Below are 19,756 nucleotides of genomic sequence, written 5' to 3'. Positions count from 1 at the left end.
ACTTCAAGGAATAAAGTTTTCTGAGTCGGTGTTTTAGAAAAAATATAAACTTTTAATGTGAGTCTCCTTCAACATATATCACAAAGTAAAACGATAGATTCACTGATGGTAGCATTTCAGAAAGACATGGTGTGATTTCCTACTGTGTAGACTTCTTTATAGGTTACTATAGGTTATCCCTGCTCTCTCTCACACACACATACTCACTGACACTGTGTGTGTGTGTGTGTGTGTGTGTATCTGACATGTAGTGCAGTAATCTTTATTCTGATCTGCTTCGGGTGCCTGCTTGTCGCTGAGTTCATTGTCTCCCTCCCCCCCCCTCCTCCCCCCCCTCCTCCCTGCTCCTCCCTTCCTCCAACATCTCCATCTCAAAACTGAGTTCCTCCTCTCTCTCCTCCTCCCTCTCCTCTTCTTCCCTCTCATTCTCTATCTGCTTCTCCTCTCTCTCTTTCACTAGATGCTTCTCCTCTCTCTCTTTCTCTTTCTGCTTCTCCTCTTTCTCTTTCTGCTTCTCCTCTTTCTCTCTCTCCTTCTCCTCCCTCTCCATCCTCTCGGTCTTGCGGAGCCTCCAGAAGAATCTCAGGTTCTTCTCGGGGTATGTCACATTGGCCAGCGGCAGCTTGAAGATGCTGTTCGACTCCGTGGTGAGGAGCAGGAAGGTCAGAGCCGACAGACAGAAAGGCCAGGTGCATGCTGGGAGCCCAAACTGAAACAGACACACACACACACTTAAAGAAGAGATAAAGGAAGGTTGTGTGTCTCCTGTCAGTGTGTGTTTGTGTGTGTGTCAGCACATACCCTGGACATGATGTTAGCGATGGCCGAGCCCAGGTAGGCGCAGAAGAAAGCTGACGGGGGGGGAAAAGACAGAGACCAGGTCAGAGAGGTCAGAGAGGTCAGAGAGGGGTTAATATAGGTTCAGCGTGAGGTCACAGTGTGACTCACCACAGGTGACGGCCAGCAGGTGGACCTGCCAGGTGAGTCCGTAGAACATGCCTCCGATGGCAATGCAGGCCAGAACACAGTTGTACCCCCACAGGCCGAAGTAAATATCCTCAAACGGAGCCGCCAGGGCCAGACCTGATGGTAACACACATGCACACACACACACACACTTCAGTAAGCTGTTTCGTTTTCTCTGATGAGTGTGAGATTGTGTGGGTATGAGAGCGTGAGTGTGAGAGCGTGTGTGTGTGTGCAGGTGTGTACCTGAGACCATGCCCACGGCTGACCCTATGACAGCGTGAGCACAGGTGATGGGCGAGGAGATGACCAGGGAGAGGATGAAGAGCCCTCCAGTCCAGGGGTTATCACAGCCGTACACCTGACCGATCCCCACAGGCACTGCTCTGAAGAGCTGGGGGAGAGAGGGAGATAGAGAGGGAGACAAGCTTTAGCACAGATCCATTCTCGCGATCACAACTGTCACTGTAAACCCGATGCAAAATCCCAAATAATTCCAAGTTTCTCCCCGGCCTAAAAACATCACCGTACACACACACACACACATACTGACCTTGGCCACGTCTACCTGCTCCCAGGAGATGTTGGCCAGCTGGGAGCGAGGCTGGATAAGCACCTGGGGGAAGTGATGGTTGTAGTGGCCAGTGGCCACCATGTGCAGGCACACCAGGATGTTGAAGGGCAGAGTGAACACAGGCAGGTCCCAGCGACTGTTTATGGAAGCCAAGGCACTAGACACGATAGGACTGAGAGAGGTAGAGGAGGATGAGAAGAATGGGATGAGGGGAGAGAGGGAGGGAGGGAGGGAGGGAGGGAGGGAGGGAGGGAGGGAGGGAGGGAGGGAGGGAGGGAGGGAGGGAGGGAGGGAGGGAGGGAGGGAGGGAGGGAGGGAGGGAGGGAGGGAGGGAGGGAGGGAGGGAGGGGGATGAGGAAAGGGAGGGAGGGGGATGAGGAAAGGGAGGGAGGGAGATGAGGAGAGGGGAGGAGGGGGATGAGGAGAGGGGAGGAGGGAGGGTGCGTCAGGGGAATGCACACCTGCACAACACGCTCCCCCATATCTCTGCATCAGATGTCACACCTGTTGGCCTGATCTTCGACAGCTCAGCGTGACACGTGTTTAAGGTTTACTTCCTGGATGCACGCTCAATACGGAATGTGGAACGGTTACTGCAGAAGGTCATGACCGGCAGGTGAGCAGGTTCAGGATGCAATTTAATTTTCTATTTCTTGCATCCAGATCAGATAAGGTTGATATCTCAGTCTTCATGTGACTTTTCACAAAGCTTTTCATTGTACTTGTATACTTGTGTGTCCTGTACATATGACAATAAACTGGAATTTAAAAATTGAATTGACTCAGAGTTTAAAGACGGGTTAAAGATTATCCCACACCCAGACCTCCTCCTTCTCCTCCTCCTCCTCTTCCTCCTGCTCCTCCATGGTGACCTCCAGCCGAGATCTTCAGGTTGGTTCAAGGTACACTGAGGTACAGAGGACCTGAGCCTAATTATCTCTGGAATGCTCATTCCACACACACACACACACACACACAAACACACAAAAACACACACTCGCTGTAGATAGACCTACTATCTCTCCATCACTCCCTTTCATAAACACTAGATGCTGTGTGTGTGTGTGAGCGTGTGTGTGTGTGTGAGCGTGTGTGTGTGAGCGTGTGTGTGTCCTCCTTCTGCCTCTCTACAGCAGGGTAACGTACGACAGGGGCGCGGCTGTGGAGATGCGTGGCCTATCGCCTGGCGTCTCTCCCCGATGATAACTAGGGCGTGGTGACCATGACGACCTTGTGAGTTGGCGCCATCAGATCAAAGGAGCGGGGCGAGCGACATCGCCAGTGTACATGTAAGATTGAGTCATAACCAGCGGTTTCATAAAACCAGCTACTGTGCACGGCATGAGACTGATATCAGAGGAATGACACCACTAGCAGGTCCGATATGATCTCCACCTCCGACACAGTCGAGACCCGTCTAACTAGGTCACTTGCAGACCGCACTGTCACTGTGAAACATGCACCACACACCCCGGGAGAGGTAAAACAGTCATTTAGCCCCTGACTTGAAGGTCTTAAATCAGACGAACATCGTCACCACCTGAGGCGTTTTCTTCATTTGATGAGCTGGGCGATAAGAGATGCGCTCGCACTTTCCAGGTACTGACAACGTTTTTGGGATGTTTTCACGGAGAGCAGCGATTGGTTAAGAAGAGGGGTGGAACACTGAGGGGGGGGCGTGGTTGTTTTGCCCAACATCAGATATGACACACACACATATGTATACACACACACACACACAAATGTATCGTAGCAAACCAGGGGGAGTCAGACCAGCCAATCCGGCCCGGGATGCGGGTCCATCGACTCTGATTGGGGGAGGTGATTCTACCTGCCTGTCGAGGTGCTGCAGCCACTGGGCACATGGCACTGGTCACACCTGGAGCCCATCAGGCAATCAGGCCAGGGCTTAAAGGGGAGCCAGCCCGAGGCCGCAACCCTGGAGGAGCGTTGCAACTAACCTTTCCCTCTGCTTTGACCCCCCCAGAACCACACTCCTTGAAGGACTACAGACCCCTAATCTAAAGTTTGTCCCACTACCCTTACCCTGAACTCTTATAGTAAAGACCAATTTATGTTAACCCCCCCTGTGTCTGAGTCTTATTTTATTGTGTATCTGGTCTTCAAGTCCCATGGGTTGCTACAGTATACACACACACACACATATGTATACACACACATACACACACACACACTCACCAGGCCATGGACATGAAGATGTTGGGCAGCAGTAGCCACCAGTACCAGTTTCCTGCGTTGGAGAACACAGCCATCAGCAGGCCCACCAGGATCCCGTTATATCCATACAGACCTGCAGCAATAGCCCCCCTACACGCACACACACACACACAGGCACACGTACGCACACACACAGTTAATGAAAACCGTTGACCTTCGTCTCCTGAGAATGTCTAGGAATGTAGAACGGGACAGCCTGTTCTTTTGGGAAATTTGTATGTTGGCCTCCATCACATAAACACACACATACCTGTTCTGTCTGAGTATGAGAGCAGAGATGGTGGCGAACAGGGTCCCGGTGAAGCCGTTGAGAGCCCACCAGGGGTTCTGCAAGGCAAGCCCTGCGAAGATGATCACCCCACTCAGAGGGTTGTTCACAAACATCACCTGGGCAGCCCCACGCAGCACCCAGTCACACAGCTGGAGCAGGAAGACCTGATCTGGGGGAGGGAGGGAGGGAGGGTCAGTGAGGTTGGATTCACTAGACTTCACCCGGTTTTAAGCTGATAATAACAATCTGTTTATCAGTTCATCAGTTTATCATATGATTTGATATTCTTGGGTGTTTGGTTTTTGCATTGTGCCACTGGGCTGAGAGTGCTGTGTGTGTGTGTTTGTTCCGCCGATTAGAAAGACTCATGAAAGACTTTCTGTCGAGCCCTCACAACCCTATAGTCTTTTCCTACGAGGTAGACCCTCCCTGTAGAAGCCGTGTGTGTCTGCCAGGGGGAAAACTCCTTCTCTTACTCTTCATCCACTCCCCGAAGGCCTCCATGTCTCCTGAGAAGTAGGACACTCCCTGAAGGATGTGTCCCCTGGCCCTGTGCCAGGCCTGACCAGCCGGGGGCTTCTCTCCCTGGGCCGGGCTCCCCTCAGGCCCCCCTCCTGCCTCTGCCTCCAGGTCGGACATCAAGGGCTGCAGCTGCTGGAGGTACTGCTGGAAGGAGAGAGATTCTCAGAGGCGAGGAGTGTGACCCGACAACACGTCGTCATAAAAGGAAAAAATACAGCCTGGTCTAGTCCTGTCCAGTCTTACCGTAGAGTCAATGTTTGGGGAGTGTCCAAGCCAGGAGATAACGTTGTACCTCAGGTTGTTATCTGGGCTATCCTGGAGAGAGAACAGAAGACGGGTTTTGTATCTTTTTTCAGTCAACCTTTAATGATACAGGACAATTAAACAATGAGGTTAGATCATTTACAAAAATACAAAGAAAAACATGAAGATATCATCATTAAACATTTAATTCCTCTGTGATTTAAACATCGATCGACTCTACCCGCATAACCAAATCAAGTTTTATATTTTTCAAGAGAGAATTCAAGAACCATGGAAATAAGTAACTGAAATGTTTGCTCACAAGACCTATCCCAATCTTCTGCACTGTTAGAAGTCAATGAAAATGAGAGAATTATTGTTATTGACCTACTTATTAACTGACCTAGACCTAGTCCGGTGAATGTTATGTAATTCCTGTGTGTAAAATTGTTGCGACACCAAGCCATTTGAATTTTTTAGCCTTAATGGACTTGTACAATTCCAGAGGAAATGTTCCAGAGTAGGGAGTATATGCATTACTGTTACTTAGATATGTCTTATACATACTGTATGTATAGCGGTCTTTCTTGTGTCCTCGCGCTTGGGTCCTCCCTGCCCCTTGTGACAGACACAATCTGAGATGTCTCTCAACTGAACAGTCATTAATTCATTCGACGGTATTCCTTCAACTAAAACCACTAAACATAATTACCTTCACGGTCTACAAAGCAGAGAGAGAACACGAAAACCAAACCGTCACAACGTCAAAGAAAAGGTTTGCCTTAAAAAAAGTTTGTAGAATGTAACTGTCCTGCACCCTGCCCATCACATTTAGACTCATCTTCTGGCTTCTACCAGCGTCTATATCTGTAAGAAAGGCTGGTGGGATCAGCCAATAGGAGACCAAGTACGCTTGTCAACAGACTTTTAGGTAGTCGAAATTACGGTGGTGTTCTGCAGTAATACCGCACTAAGTTTTCTTTTTATGCTCGCAGTGAGAAATCTTTAATTTAGCAAAATGGCGCGTTCACGATAAAAGTAAGTTGTTTGGTTGTTGTTCTTAGTCCTCTGATTGTTTAACCTTATTTAATTCTGTAAAGTTTATAAATAGCCTAGTCCAATGTAGCGGTCGGAGCATTGTGTATGCCTATACTGCGATGTGGAATGTTAAGTTTAGTTTTCGATCGTGGTCAGATTTGATTAATATAATGTTAATAGAACGTATAATATTAGTTTAATTATGATAGCATTGGTAACATATAATTTGTTGTATATTCTGTAATATGCTGCATTGGGAGTGTGATGTTAATTGTCTTCGTTCTGTGTTGTTTCAGCACCACCACACCACAGAAACGGAAAACTGCTAATTTCTTAGCAATAAATCATTTACATTTAGTCATTAACAGCTGTGTAACGATACACTTAGCTCACGATACAATACGTATCACAATACTGGGTGTACGATACAATACTTATCACGATATTTTGAACAACATTTTAAATGAAACTGAAATTAAACAGATTTATTTTCAAAACATTAAACATTTTCATTAATTTTCTTTGTTGTAAATACAATTTAGTTAACTCAGTTCAAGCGATTTCTGTGAACGCAGAAATAGTAGGTCAGGAGCAGGTTGCGAGCAAGTAGCTCAACCAATAGGATTAAACGACATCATATTGTAAAAATATTGCCATAACTCTACGATACATATTGTGAAACATTTGTATTACGATATATTGTTCCACCCTTAGTCATTTAGCAGACGCTTTTATCCAAAACGACTTACAAGACAGAGCTTTACAAAAAGTGTATAGGTCAATGATCATAACCAACGAGATAGCCCCCAAAACATTGCGGATAGCCAAAACATGAAGCAGACATTGTGACAAGCATATAAGTGTCAATGGGTAGAACCAGAAGAGCATGTAGTTCAACAAATGTCAATTAAACAACATGATCCTTGAATGTGCTAATGTGTACCTGGAGGAAAGCAAGCAACAATAATATAATTAACAGCGAGTAAAAGTAGTTAAATCAGTTACAACTGACCACAAACAACTGATCAACAAAAGAGAGCCGTGTCTAAGAGTATAGACAGACGCCCCGGGTGCGAACACAACACAACAACCAGCTATATATATAGTTATTTCATTTCTCACCTACAGTATCTGTGTCAGTCTCTGTGGGAGGTGGGTTTACCTGGGGCTGGTGTGACCCAGGCATATGTCCCAGCAGGTGATGGCAGGTCCTGTGTGTGTCCGCTGTGCTGTCAGAGGCTTTGGGAAAATATCTACTTTTATATAAGACGACAGCTCCTCCTCTTCATCCTCCTCCTGTTCCTCACAGAACTGATTGAACTCGCTGATTGATATGCACATACACACACCACACACCACACACACACACACACAGTAACCACATTCCATGGCACACTGCTGCATATGCTGCAGCCAAGTGTTTTATCATCCTGCTGTACTGAACCTTTTGTTCCAGCCTAGCTCCTGTAGAGACATCCTGTTGCTGGGAGACAGGATAGACGCCCATTTCAAAGGGGAAAGGTTTATTTAGGTTTAAGTGTGCTTTGAGAAACTGCTAGCAAATCCTTGGTTTGAGTTTCCCAGTCGCTGTTTAGTCGTTGAAGCACATTTAGAGTTATATAACAGTCCTTCTGCGATGCTGTAGTAATCACAACCACCACAGACATCTAGTCATCGCTAGACAAAAACTAGGCAGGGTGGATTCTAGAAGTTTCCTCAGGTGTAGAAGCAGCAATGCTGGTGGGGGTGAATACAGGGCAGCCAGCCAGCCATACCTTCTAAATGCACTTGTGCGTCACTTTTTATGTCACTAAAAATGCTAATGTGATATGTAGAATTCCAAGTGACAGACCTGCAGCATCTGACACTATGACGGATGCAGGTTTCACTAGACTTGTCATGTCACCTGTTGGCAGTGTTGGGAAGGAGGATACTTTCAAAACGTATTTCGTTACAGAATACAGATGTAAAATGTATTTTGTAACGTATTCCGTTACGTTACTCAATCTGAATAAGGTATTCTGAATACTTGGATTACTTGGTTGGTTTACTTCCACATTTAAGTGCAGGAATGCGGCCATCAAATCTTGCTTACTAAACTGCGTTTCCCGATAACGATGGATCTTAGTTGTTACGAGGGTTCTCTTCTAGCAAAGTAACGAACCATCGTTATTTCTTACGCGCGTTTCCCGAACTACTTGAGAGTGGATGAGAGTAATGTTTTGGCCATCGATGGTTCGTGTGTTTGCATTCCCCGTGCATGTGATGGCCATGCATTGTCTTGGCCAATAGCATTGCAGAAGGAAAGAACGGGAGGCAATGACATGGGAGTGATAGATGTAGGCCTGGTTGTGTTCGTACAGTGTAGAAACCACCAGATAGATGTTCTGGGAAATGCATGGTGTTGCCTTAATTTATTTAGAGAGTGAATAAACTCGTGAAACAGATAAGTATCGTAATGAAATCCATTGATTTCAACAATGTAACTGTATTCTAAATACCAACTATTTAAATTGTAACTGTAACGGAATACAGTGACTTAACACCTGTATTCTGAATACGTAACGCCGGTACATGTATCCGTTACTCCCCAACACTGCCTGTTGGTGAGGTGCTGGAAGGTGGCTTCGGCGCTGCTGGGATCAGAGGACGTGTAATACTGTCCTCTAGTGGACGGAGGTAGGAAGTGGCCCCTTCATGCACTCCTCCCAGCCCTGAACTCAAACCCTTCAACAGGCCCAGTCTGAACCATCCAGAGACCTCCATCCCTGTAGATTAGGGCTATGCAATACACACAATATAAAGCCTGCATACATTGTAGTTTGAAGGGCATGTGCGTTTAGTCAAGTACAAAGTGTGCCGTAATTTTGTCTGTGGTCTCGGGTTTAAATAAATGCTTTCATTTTTGCAAACCAGCAGATGTCAGTGTGATCTACGTTTTCATGTTTTTTTTTTTGTGTTTACGGCACAAAGGATAAGCTTCAGACAGTATCGTCCGCCCATTCTTAGCGTCAGACACACGTTGTTTTACAACTTGACTTGGTATAGTTGACCACCGCCTCCAAGATGGAGGCTTTGGGGGGCTACCCTACGAAGACCACGGCCCCAAAAGCACGAATGTTTACCGTTCTTTTTAGTCTGATGGTCAGCGTGGGGTGTCTATTTCTGCTACAGACCAAACTTGCCAAGTCAAGAAAACCAAAAGATTTATATTCTTTCGAAGTGAAGGACGCGAAAGGGAGGACGGTTTCCTTGGAGAGATACCGAGGAAAAGTAAGTCCAGATCAGCGTTTTACAGTTAACTTCAATAATTCAAGTTCATACACCAATTGCGCACACACGTCAAAGTCGTAGACTTTTTTATTCATATTTGTGAGTCATACATTCAAATGTTGTACAATTATTTTGTGTTTACGCAGGTTTCCCTGGTTGTAAACGTGGCAAGTCATAGCGAACACACTGAGCTGAACTATCGCACACTGCAAGACCTCCACAAGGAGTTGGGAACATCGCATTTCAATGTGCTCGCTTTCCCCTGTGGACAATACGGGGAAACAGAACCAGGGAACAGCTACGACATTGAAAGCTTTGCCAAGACCACCTACGGCGTAACGTTCCCCTTCTTTAGTAAGATCAAAATATTGGGTTCCGACCCCGACCCTGCGTTTAAATTTATCACAGGTAAACTCTACTCTAGGGCAAAGGAATCAGTTCACCTTGATAGACGTCGAAGGCGGAGGCATAGGAATGTCACACATGGAGTTTCCAAATTCTCACACTTTCTTTCTATCCCAACATACAGATTCTGTCCAAAAAGTACCTCGGTGGAACTTCTGGAAATTTCTCGTGAATCCAGAGGGGAAGGTGGTGCGGTTCTGGAAACCTGAAGAAAACATCCTCAGCGTGCGTGAAGAGGCAGTATCTCTTGTGCGAGACATTATCCTGAAGAAAAGAGTGGAGCTTTAGCACGTTCTTTGATATATAAGAACTGTTTAGAGTCTTAGGTAGCTTCCAGTGTGCAAGTTGAAGAATGAGAAGGACCTCTAAGAACACAATTAATTGTTTCCGGTGACTCATGGTAAGGAATCATTATGATGATGGATAGTGTTGTCAGATTAAATGGGGCCAAGTATGCTTATGTTACTCTGGCAATTAGTCCATCATCAGTAACCACTGGCCAATCATGTTAAGTTTAAGATGCGTCTGAAAGTATTGTGTCAACTGATGCATGCCTGTTGTTTCCTGCTGCGTCAAACTGCACACAAGTATTTGTCTTACCTTGTGGCCTGAGAACCATTGTTTTTACCTGTCATTTATATGATATATGATCTGAACAGTAACAACATTAGACAACATTAGATAAACATGCGGTAGTTAAATAGTCACAAAAGACACTGTTTGACCGTCAACTAAAGCCTTTATTTTATACATGTACCTCCAGCTGCATTTCTATAGATTCACATCCTCTTCCAAAATCAGCTGACTGGAGTAAAGTTTATTCTGATGTCAGAGATGTCTTGCTTCAAGACCCGTGAAAGTTTTTATTAAGGACATGCTTACAAAGAGTAGACCTGCTGCTTCTTATAATCTGTTCAGATGTTAAAAGCCATGTGTACTTATTGATGATTGTGTATCAGGCTTATGTTGCACCTGTGCCGGTAGGATATAGAGGATTTTTGTTACTGTCCCAACTCTTTGAGTTTAAAGCTGTTTAGCTGGTGAACCCCTTTTTTATTGAAAAAAAAACTTTTGAATACAAACGTGGAATCTTTTTGCTCTGAGCCTCTCTGACACTTCAACATACCTGAACACTTTAAAACACCGCTATAAAGAGTCTAATAAACAAAGATACATTTAACATTATCTAAGTGCTCTGCTAGATAAGAGTAATAAAAAAAAAAACTGTTTAAATAATAAATGTACGCGGTAACTAAGTGGTTCAGCAACTTGTGTACCTTGGTTAGAAGACCTCTGGATTGGTCTGGATGTCATCCCTTGCCGTGGTATGGAAGCATGCGTAGCGGCTAAATGGAAAACAGACAGCTGACACAGCACTGTCAAACTGAGACACAGATCTGTTCTGACGCTTCTATGGCTTTAAACAACAATATTTTAGTTTCACAGATAGCTGACTCGAAACTGTTGTCATTTTAAGCATTTTAAGTTTCCTGGGCACAAACAGTAGATAAAATGAGATGGCTGGTATAAACACATACTGGTCCTTGACTCTGACCGCTAAACTATAGGCTACTCCTCATTCGGTATCTTCTGCACTCTGTGCTTTATACGCACTATTTGGATCACTTCGGATAAAAGCGTCGGCTAAATGAATAAAACATAAATGTAAATATCACTACAGCCTAGATTCCCGTATGTAAACAGAAGCAGCTGGACGGCAGCAGCAGGTAAACTGGCAAAGAAATCAAACCAGATAACAAGACACTGCCTTCCAGACACCTTGGACAGGGACACCGAAAGGAGGGTATTTTACATTAATTTATTCAATTGACAGAGACAAATTCATTACAGTTTCACCAGTCTGAAAGAACCATTTGAGCAAGCATCCGTTGCCATGTAATTAAGCATAGGCCACACCTTACTGTGACAGTTTGTGGTTCTCAATAATAACAATTTCCTTATCCTGAAGGTGTTGTGAGAGCAAAAGAAAGAGCTGCAATCCTTAATTTTTACAGTGGAGTGGGTGAGAGGTTAGGTAACAGCTGTAGTGTCAGCTGAAATGTATTTGAACCAGCTAACATTACACTGCCTCATAACCAATCACAGAGGCAATAGGTCTATATATCTCAGCCAACAGTAGTGTACCTACACACCAGCACATCATTATCCAAACCCCTTTTTTCCTATCGATCCCAAATAATCGTCACATGACTATAACTTATTCGTATTCTATTTTCACTGGAAAATCTTACCATTTCTATAGAGGCTTTGAATTGACGAATGTTTCCGTAAAATCCCCGTGATGTTTCCTTGGACATAGCCTGAGTCTTAAAAACCTGTTAATTCACCGCCTGCTGCAAACACACCTATACTGTGGTTCATATTCTAAATAAGGACTTTCGTCTAAGTTTCCACTGCAAAGCCTAATTAATAAGAAACTCGACAGAGACGGGCATACATCGACCCAACTTGCAGCGCAGTCCTCACTTAAGAGCAAGCACACCTGTTATAGACTCCTCTGTCCGGTGTCCATATATACACAGCAGTCACGGATGCTGGGGCGGGAAGCGGTCTGACCAATACAATTGGATGGTTCTGTATCGGAGGTATGTACGGTTCACACACGGAATTCAGCCATTTAAAACGTTAGTGGTTCCCTTGGCTACCAACTGTGGATACACTAGCCTACTTAACAGTAATTAATCAAGACAAAGTAGCACAAGGCGCGGTAAAGTTTATATAGCACTGGCGGGTTTGGGGCTGGACTGCAACATGTCAAGCGGGAATATAGACATAAGGGGAATGTACTATATAGATGCTCTTTTGTAGCAAGGACCTGCATTGAAGGCTATTCTACAAGTTAAACTGGCCTTTAGTTTCAATTTAATATAGGCCAATATGATTTAGAGAATTAAAGCATTAAGTGTATTAAAATAGCATTAATAACAATAATGACAGAAAGTATAGGCTCATAAAACAAGGACAATGCCCTGCCCCGCCCTGCATGAGAATCACCGAATGGCGCTAAAATGGGTTAACGGCGCGAGAAGGATTTATCCTCGCCACCTGCCATTTCCATATGCGCTCGCGCCCCTGCCCCGGCTCCGCAACAGGTGCACTCAATGAGCGATTTGAGAGATGCTGTTGCTTAATGTTGTCATTAACCCAACCAACACATGAACAAATCGTCCAAATGCTCCCGTAGGACTGGTTTGGTCTACGCAAACCAATGTCCTGTGTCTGTTATGGAGAATTATATTGTTGTCTTGTGTTCAGGGGAGACACTCCTCCACGGGTCCTGCCTGTTTTGACTGTCACCTTGGGAACGTATTTATCCCTCTTTTTTTTTTACCTCTTACCTCCCGCAGTTTGGTGGTAACGGATTACTCTTAAGCTGCCCCTGTCGCGTGTTGTTAATATACACGGTTATTGTTCCAACTGTCAATGAGAAACGTATTTGTTTGGAGAGCGGTTATGGCTACAAGTGGGTGTTAAAACAAGCTGACGTGAAGATGCGTGCTTTAAAGGACTCCATGGCCATGCTAAGCGCAAACGGTCTTGCTTCACTGAAGCAATTAAACATATTTACAGTTTTAACTAAGGTGAGGTTTAGCTACATGGGCCCAAAAGGAGGCGCTATAAGGAAACATTATCTTAGAAACTAAATCCTGACCTCAAAAACACTTCGACGGGTGAGACTGGGTTGGACTGTTTTACAGTTGGGTAGAGCTATTCTCAAATTCCATAATACCTATACCCTTGAATGTGAAACGTTTGTTACTCATATCACTCATAGCTTATACTAACCCAAAGAAGGGATGGGCTGTTCTTATAAAATATAGCTTACGATTCTAAACTAGCTATTAACCTGTCACAACCTCAACTGCAGGTTTAGGTTCATGAAGAACAAAAATACCTATCGACTGTGAATGCAAACAGTGGCCCAACTCTGACTTGTAACAATTGATAAACAGATTTCAACAGTGATAAGCACGGTAGTAAAACGTCACAGTAAATATGGTACACGTTGAATGTGTGGAAATAGTGTTACACTGTGAAATTAGTTTGACATCAAATGATAGAAGACAGACAAAACCTGCACTATAAACACTAACTAATCTAATATGAAACCAAATGAAAGCCAGGAAGCCATTGGAGGGGTAGATAGTGGCAAAAGGTACAAATGAACAGACGATCATACCATAATAATTATTTACTTATTATGTGTTTTTTACTGTAGACATATTTGTCTCTGTCTGATAATAAACAAAATCCAGATTGTTGTATTTTTTCACAGCAGAGGAGTGTGTTCTCGTGCATGTGTTAAAGTCAAAGGTGAAATAACGCAAGGTCATCATGATGGGCCCTCTTTTAAAGGCCTGAATGTCGCAACGAAACATAACAAGACAGATTCTACAATGCCCACCTGCAGGAACCTCTCTTATCAGTCTGAAAGAGAACGGCAAAAAAACACAAACTTTTTTTTCTTCACCAGACGCTAATCCATTGGCCTGTGTTTGAGCAACAGTCTATCTTTAGTAGTTTACATACATATGTGATCCTGTATTGAGAGAAAAAAAGTCACTACCGCAAACTTTTAATTTAACACCATGAGTGTTTATATAGGTCTACCTCATGAGAGTGAACCTATGTAAACACTCAACGAGTAAAATGAACTCTCCTTGTGAACGCTTTTGAAATCTACTACACAGCAATCTCAGTCCTCCACTTCTCTCTGTTTACCCAGCCTGTGGTTTCTCACTTAGCGTTAAAGATCTGCACATCACTGTGACTCCTCCTGTTTGGCAGATATTGTAACCAACATCTTATCTGGTCCTGAGGCACGACAGCCATGAACACGGATACTCATACAAGCAGCCCCCAACCTCTATCAGTATCTCCTTATCTCCTTCATGCTGTTAAATCCTCCTCAAACAAATGCTCATGCTCATAGCAGTACTGTAAATGCTGCCTGGCCTATGTCTTGTTTCCAGAGGTCTTGAGCAAACAGACGGCTGGTGAGGAGTTTGAACAGGTGTCCTGCAGCGGTTTGACATTCAAATCTGGACCTGCTCACCTCACACAAACCCAGCTACTACTACTACCAGCTCTACTCAGACATGAGTTAACACAATGTGACACAAATGTCAAATCACCAAACTTGGATCGATCAGACGTAGCTCCCTGTTCATGTTCTCCTTCAGATGTTAACTCTTACTCAGCATTTGTCAAATAGTAGGAAAAGGGTGTGAAGCTGTGGGCCGTTTTCACAATTTGAGTGAATGTTTCCTGCTCCACAGCCAGCGATCATTGACATAAAATAATGATACTTTCAAGTGGCCAGTTTCAAGTTTCGACAATGTCCCTCAAACCTTTCAGGGTTAGTCTTTAGTCTAAAGCAGACAATCCGGTCCACAAGGCAGAAAGGACGCCTGGTAATTTAATGGATTTCTCTGTGACACCCCTAAGACCACCCCTAGTGTTACAAGACGAATGGGGAGGACGTGCCTTCAGGTCAAGAGTGTCAAGAGGTAACGTTTGTTTTGCTACTCAAACAAAGACAGCGCCCTCATGGATCCCCTGGTACTTTCCATTTTTGTGATTAATGTTGAAATGCTTCTTCCGAACAAAAAATAATCATCCCAATTAGCAAATGAAGATAGCGACGTTACATGAAAATATATATTTTTTATTTTTTTTAAAACACACAATTGATCACATTTCATGATTAAAGTAAAACACAGGGGCGTTGTTTGACCCTTTTTACTGGGGCACGTGCCCCAGTATAAATCTGCTGTGCCCCAGTAAAATTTCAAGTTTGAATCTTGACAATATACTTTTTAGTTGGTACATTTATGTAGATAATAATCCCGGAAAAAAATTATGCCGTATCGCAATCAATGCTTGTAAAATCCAAGCAGTTTAACCGATGCCAGCAGAATTCCATGTCAGTGTGTTCTTCTGTTCTTGCCAAATAGCCACTGCAGCACACAGAAGTCCAGGTGTCGGGCTCAGTACACAATTCTGAATTGAGGTAGGCTAAGAAAACATTACAAAACTAAAGATAGTTTCTAAATGATAGGCCTACCGATAATTTTATTTTGACTAAAACATAAAAACAATATTACACAAAGCTCAAAAAACACAGTATTTGCGCTCAAATGAATGCAGAAAAAAATGTGTATGCTCGCTTTAACTATTGATGTCCCTGCCAAAGCTGATATCAAACTTGCGTCCCTGAACTGTTGTATAGTGGGTTAAGAAATGGGAGTGTCTATAGCGAGTAGTGCATTGTGCGCAGCAAATTTGGAAGAAAATATGGATATGAATAGGGACCAGTGGCTTAATATCTAACAACGCCCCTGGTAAAACAGCTTCTGAGGTATTGAATGTGACATTGTTACAGCTTTTGTTGGTTATTTGAAACAGGATGAATCGTGCCCATGCAGTCAGTGGCAGTAGGCATAATAGGTCATAGGCAGTGTTGACAAGGAACTCGGTTTAAGAATGCTATGGCAATACATTTCCTTCAATCTTTCCTCTGCATTATTCCACCTATTACGCGCAGCAAGTTACATTAAGACATTTTGACTACATCTATCACGACGGCATCCCTAGGCGTCAACGTAAAACATGATGCTTTGAAGTGACAACTTTTTAAGCGTTCAGCACTGTAAATATTGTTGGAATTGCAGTCTAGCAGTTGAATACTTTGATTGTGGAACCGCTGACTTTAACTAACTGCTAGCTCTGCTTGGGTACCCAGCGAAAGCAGTATCCTCCTTGTGGGGTCCTGGACGTGAAGGAATGTCCGTGTGGGTACGCCTGGGTACGAATGGTGCTGTGTTCCTGGACAGATGTACGAAAAGACGTATCAAGTGGCGATTCAGACCCTTCCCCGCGAGAAACCTTCTCCGTGGCAACAGAGGTCTGTAACCCAGAGAACAAGCCGAACATTTGTACGGCCTCTGTGTCATCCACTTTCGGCTCTTTCGCGTTGCGGTGCAGGACAGCGTTGCAGCGTTCGCTGATGTCGCGAATAATGTCGTCCACGAGGCCCGGGGCGGACGCCGTCTCGCAGTCCTCGTCCGATCGCGGCCTCTTGCAGTTCCTCGTCGTGACGGATCCGTGACGGGAGGGCGTGGCACCTCGACACGGTTCCCTCCCGCTCATCAGCGTCTGAAGGGGACAAACACAGTGTCTGTCGGTTTTTAACAACGCAACGAGCCTGTAAATCAGTTTAGAATCAAGGTTATGTATGAGAAGAGGGTTGATCTCAAGGCAGACTTACATCGAGCACAGAGGCAAGGTGCTTGGCTCTGCTGGCAAGTTCCATGAGATGGATATTCCGCTCCTGGAAGGAGTTGATCTCAGCTTTCTTTTTGGTGACCGTCAAGTGAAGCTACACAAACATGGAGGGCAAATGTGTTACGCAGTCAGGGCAGTCACGTCTCTGTCTGACTCAGACACACAGGACTTCCCCTTCCTCTTTGACCTCTGACCTTTGTGATTCAGACTCGACAATTACTGTTTAGATCATGATTTGAGCCTTGAAATGTAGTTTCAAACAATTAATCTTTTTTCGACCTAAACAAATTTCAGAATGATTTAAATAGATTTTTTCCCAACCGATAATACATCTTTGCATTGCAAGGTTTTAAGAGAACTTGGCTGTGACCCAGACTTTACTCTTAATAACTCCTTTAATGGGTCAAATCAAACAATGTAAATACATTTGTAAATTTTGGACTAAATACATTATTCCTATAACCATTGACTAAGTCTATAACATATGGAATAGAACCGATTTTCAGATCAGGATGCAGCCTTTACCCTGATCCAGCCTTGCGAACTGTCTCCTCACCTGGCTGCTGGTGTCCAGAGCCTCCTGCAGGGCTCTATGGTGGTACTGGGCCAGGCCCCTCCAGAGGGCTTCGTCGTGGGCATTTGGCAGTCCCTCGGCTGGGGAGGGGTAGCGAGGGCAGGCCTCCGGCGAGAAGTCGTGCTGCGGGGTGAGTGGCGGTATAATACAGCCCTGGAATGGTACCAGCCCAGCAGGAGAGAAGCTGCTCTCCAAAGTGCCAGGCGAATCTAAAGAGAAAATGGTTGCTTAATGTAAGCTATCGAGGCTTGGTTGTAAAATGGGGTAATTGCTTTTTAAAATGTATGCTGTCTGTCTATCCAAACACAGTAAGACTGTAAATGCTTGTGGTATGTTTATTTAATAACGCAATACCTAGCCTATACAAATATTTCCCCTAACCGTCTTTAGTAATAGGGTCAGAAAACTATTTCTTTTCGATTTAAAAGCAACTCCGTAAATTATGAAATTACACACTGTCAAAAAGACCTTCGTTGTTTTCTTACCTGCAATTAAATCAAACGCGTAGTCTGCAAAATCTTGCTCATCTGCGACCGATTCATTTACCTGTGCGAAAAACATAACAAACGCGTTGATTATATACATTTACAATGCATCAAAGTCAAGGGTTTCCAAACATATACCGTTAGGCTACCTGAAAATCCCAACTCCAAACTGGTAAGTACATGGAGTTGCATGTCTGGGTGGTCATCCTGGTTGTGTGTGTGGTCACGTAAAAGTAGCAGCTTTAGTGTGAGCGACAGTCGGTTTGTTCAAATTGTTTTTGTCAAGCTGAAGCCGCTTGCTGGAGCTTTCCATAGGTGAGAGGTACAAGCCAACCACATAATTCGTGCTAAATTCCTGCACTCTCCCCACAGTTAAGCTGTTAAATATTAACCGTAGGTCATGGATTGATGTAACGCTGCGCTTTCACTCAGCGAAATGGATTGAATTGAACCTCTCTCTGTCTCTCTGTGTGTGTATGTGTGTGAGTGTGTGTCTAAGCTGTTTTACCTGCGAGCCAAGGGAGTCATTATCTCGTCGCATCACAGACGTGCATTCTTCCAAGTCGTCCCAGGCAATCGTTGCGAAGGCTGTACAACCGATCAAATTGGAAAAAGGTTAACTGACGGTGCACGTGCGGTACGTACACCACAAATAGCCTATAGCTCCAAAAAGACGTCTGCTGAACGGTGAGTTAAACAAGACATACCTTCCTCAACGACGCACGGGATCTGGTCCGCGTCCACGTACACCGTGACCGGACTGCTGCTTCTCGGGAGCATCAGTTTGGCCTTGAAGAAGAATTATATTAACAAATATGTAGGATATATACAGATGGGTTATTTTTCAATTTAGTAACTTGTTGTAATGCGTAAAATTATCGGTATTTTCTATAGGCTACACTGTAATTGTTTGTTTCCGATCTACTCTCTCGTGATGATGCCCCACCTTATTTGAATTCCCAAAATGTGTCCTATTCCCATGCATTTTCAGGCAGATGTTAGGCTACTAATGTCTTGCCGAAAACCAAATGATTTACTGGCACCAAAACACAGTTGAGTCTGATATAAACAACATGCTCCCGGTTTAAACAACTCAATGCCGCGGCCTTTTTTGGTTTCCATGGAACAGCAGCGTCCCCGGAGATTAAACAGGTGTAGTTAACGGTTTTCTGCCCTAAGTGCAAAATGGGACCGCGAGGGAGGGCGCTTTACCGCGGGCTCTCCGTGCGTGTAGTCTATCCGCTTGGGGACCACCGACTCTGTGGCAAATTGTTGAACTCAGCTTGGGACTCACGGTTAGCGCCTTTCCAGCGCTTGTCGCGCGCTACCAAGCGGCATTATTGGAGAAGTAGCCTACGGGTGATTGATCACTAACAGGAATGGTCTTTGCAGAAGCATTAAATCCCATTACATCCCACTCCAAATGAGTAAATAAGATTAGGTGAAAGAACAATCACACCGTTTTTAAAACGTATAGGTAAACTAAGTAATAACATTAATCATATTTACATCATATAGCCTAATGTGTAGCTGTCAGACCCGTTTAAACCTGTAAGCCCCATAAACTTTGTAAGATGACTTCTTAAGTAATGAAGGCAACAAAAAAAAATGTATTTTGAAATAGATCTTGGACTTTCATTTGGAGACAGAGTTGCCCACCCAACACAGAAATTGGTCTCTAATGCCCTCTGATGGATCACCCAGAAGGATCATCTCCTGGTTTTTAACTGACTGTCTTGTGGTGTAATGTTGATCTTCTCCCTACCCCATAGCTGACAATTGCCCCAAAATACTACCCTTATGTCTCTGTAAGAATCCATCCCTAGATTCTTTCATCCTGAGGTTTCTTCCATTTTCTC

The 19,756-nt window shown here is 44.3% G+C and overlaps 3 protein-coding genes across 4 annotated transcripts; 1 reads left to right on the top strand and 2 right to left on the bottom strand.

Annotated features, from left to right (window-relative positions):
- Window positions 1-301: 301 nt before the first annotated feature.
- slc14a2 (solute carrier family 14 member 2) lies at window positions 302-7,072 on the bottom strand. The gene is made up of 10 exons (XM_084695340.1): window positions 7,015-7,072; window positions 4,815-4,886; window positions 4,526-4,715; window positions 4,029-4,218; window positions 3,740-3,868; window positions 1,520-1,712; window positions 1,213-1,360; window positions 949-1,083; window positions 802-851; window positions 302-709 (listed from the first exon to the last, which is right to left on the bottom strand). Exons 1-10 carry the CDS (start codon window positions 7,036-7,038, stop codon window positions 302-304), a joined length of 1,539 nt encoding a protein of 512 aa, XP_084551466.1. The 5' UTR covers window positions 7,039-7,072.
- Window positions 7,073-8,874: 1,802 nt separating this feature from the next.
- On the top strand, window positions 8,875-10,623 carry gpx8 (glutathione peroxidase 8 (putative)). Of its 2 annotated transcripts, none has more exons than XM_084694847.1 (3): window positions 8,875-9,125; window positions 9,272-9,479; window positions 9,655-10,623. In XM_084694847.1, exons 1-3 carry the CDS (start codon window positions 8,919-8,921, stop codon window positions 9,816-9,818), a joined length of 579 nt encoding a protein of 192 aa, XP_084550973.1. In that variant the 5' UTR covers window positions 8,875-8,918; the 3' UTR covers window positions 9,819-10,623. The 2 variants fall into 2 exon arrangements, with proteins under 2 accessions (XP_084550973.1, XP_084550972.1); XM_084694846.1 differs by having other exon boundaries at window positions 9,272-9,533.
- Window positions 10,624-16,274: 5,651 nt separating this feature from the next.
- Window positions 16,275-18,677, bottom strand: mcidas (multiciliate differentiation and DNA synthesis associated cell cycle protein). The gene is made up of 6 exons (XM_084695229.1): window positions 18,605-18,677; window positions 18,406-18,485; window positions 17,898-17,958; window positions 17,395-17,621; window positions 16,822-16,932; window positions 16,275-16,709 (listed from the first exon to the last, which is right to left on the bottom strand). Exons 1-6 carry the CDS (start codon window positions 18,675-18,677, stop codon window positions 16,275-16,277), a joined length of 987 nt encoding a protein of 328 aa, XP_084551355.1.
- Between the last annotated feature and the right edge of the window lie 1,079 nt (window positions 18,678-19,756).

The sequence above is a fragment of the Hypomesus nipponensis genome, chromosome 28, assembly GCF_054491055.1.
Source record: "Hypomesus nipponensis isolate SF chromosome 28, ASM5449105v1, whole genome shotgun sequence".
Taxonomy (NCBI): Eukaryota; Metazoa; Chordata; class Actinopteri; order Osmeriformes; family Osmeridae; genus Hypomesus; species Hypomesus nipponensis.
The sequence above is the reverse complement of the archived record's forward strand: the minus strand, read 5'-3'. Positions and strand labels throughout refer to the sequence as shown.

Excerpts from the sequence above, each read along its gene's own strand:
- slc14a2 (XM_084695340.1), bottom strand. The coding sequence starts at position 7,038 with ATGCCTGGGTCACACCAGCCCCAG. Across the intron at positions 4,716-4,814 it reads CCCCAAACATTGACTCTACG|CAGTACCTCCAGCAGCTGCA; the intron begins GTAAGACTGGAC and ends CTCTCCTTCCAG. Across the intron at positions 1,084-1,212 it reads AGCCGTGGGCATGGTCTCAG|GTCTGGCCCTGGCGGCTCCG; the intron begins GTACACACCTGC and ends TGTTACCATCAG.
- gpx8 (XM_084694846.1), top strand. The coding sequence starts at position 8,919 with ATGGAGGCTTTGGGGGGCTACCCTACGAAGACCACGGCCCCAAAAGCA. Across the intron at positions 9,126-9,271 it reads TGGAGAGATACCGAGGAAAA|GTTTCCCTGGTTGTAAACGT; the intron begins GTAAGTCCAGAT and ends GTGTTTACGCAG. Across the intron at positions 9,534-9,654 it reads TGCGTTTAAATTTATCACAG|ATTCTGTCCAAAAAGTACCT; the intron begins GTAAACTCTACT and ends CCCAACATACAG.
- mcidas (XM_084695229.1), bottom strand. The coding sequence starts at position 18,677 with ATGCTCCCGAGAAGCAGCAGTCCGGTCACGGTGTACGTGGACGCGGAC. Across the intron at positions 17,959-18,405 it reads ATGACTCCCTTGGCTCGCAG|GTAAATGAATCGGTCGCAGA; the intron begins GTAAAACAGCTT and ends TTTTTCGCACAG. Across the intron at positions 16,710-16,821 it reads ACCTTGCCTCTGTGCTCGAT|ACGCTGATGAGCGGGAGGGA; the intron begins GTAAGTCTGCCT and ends TGTCCCCTTCAG.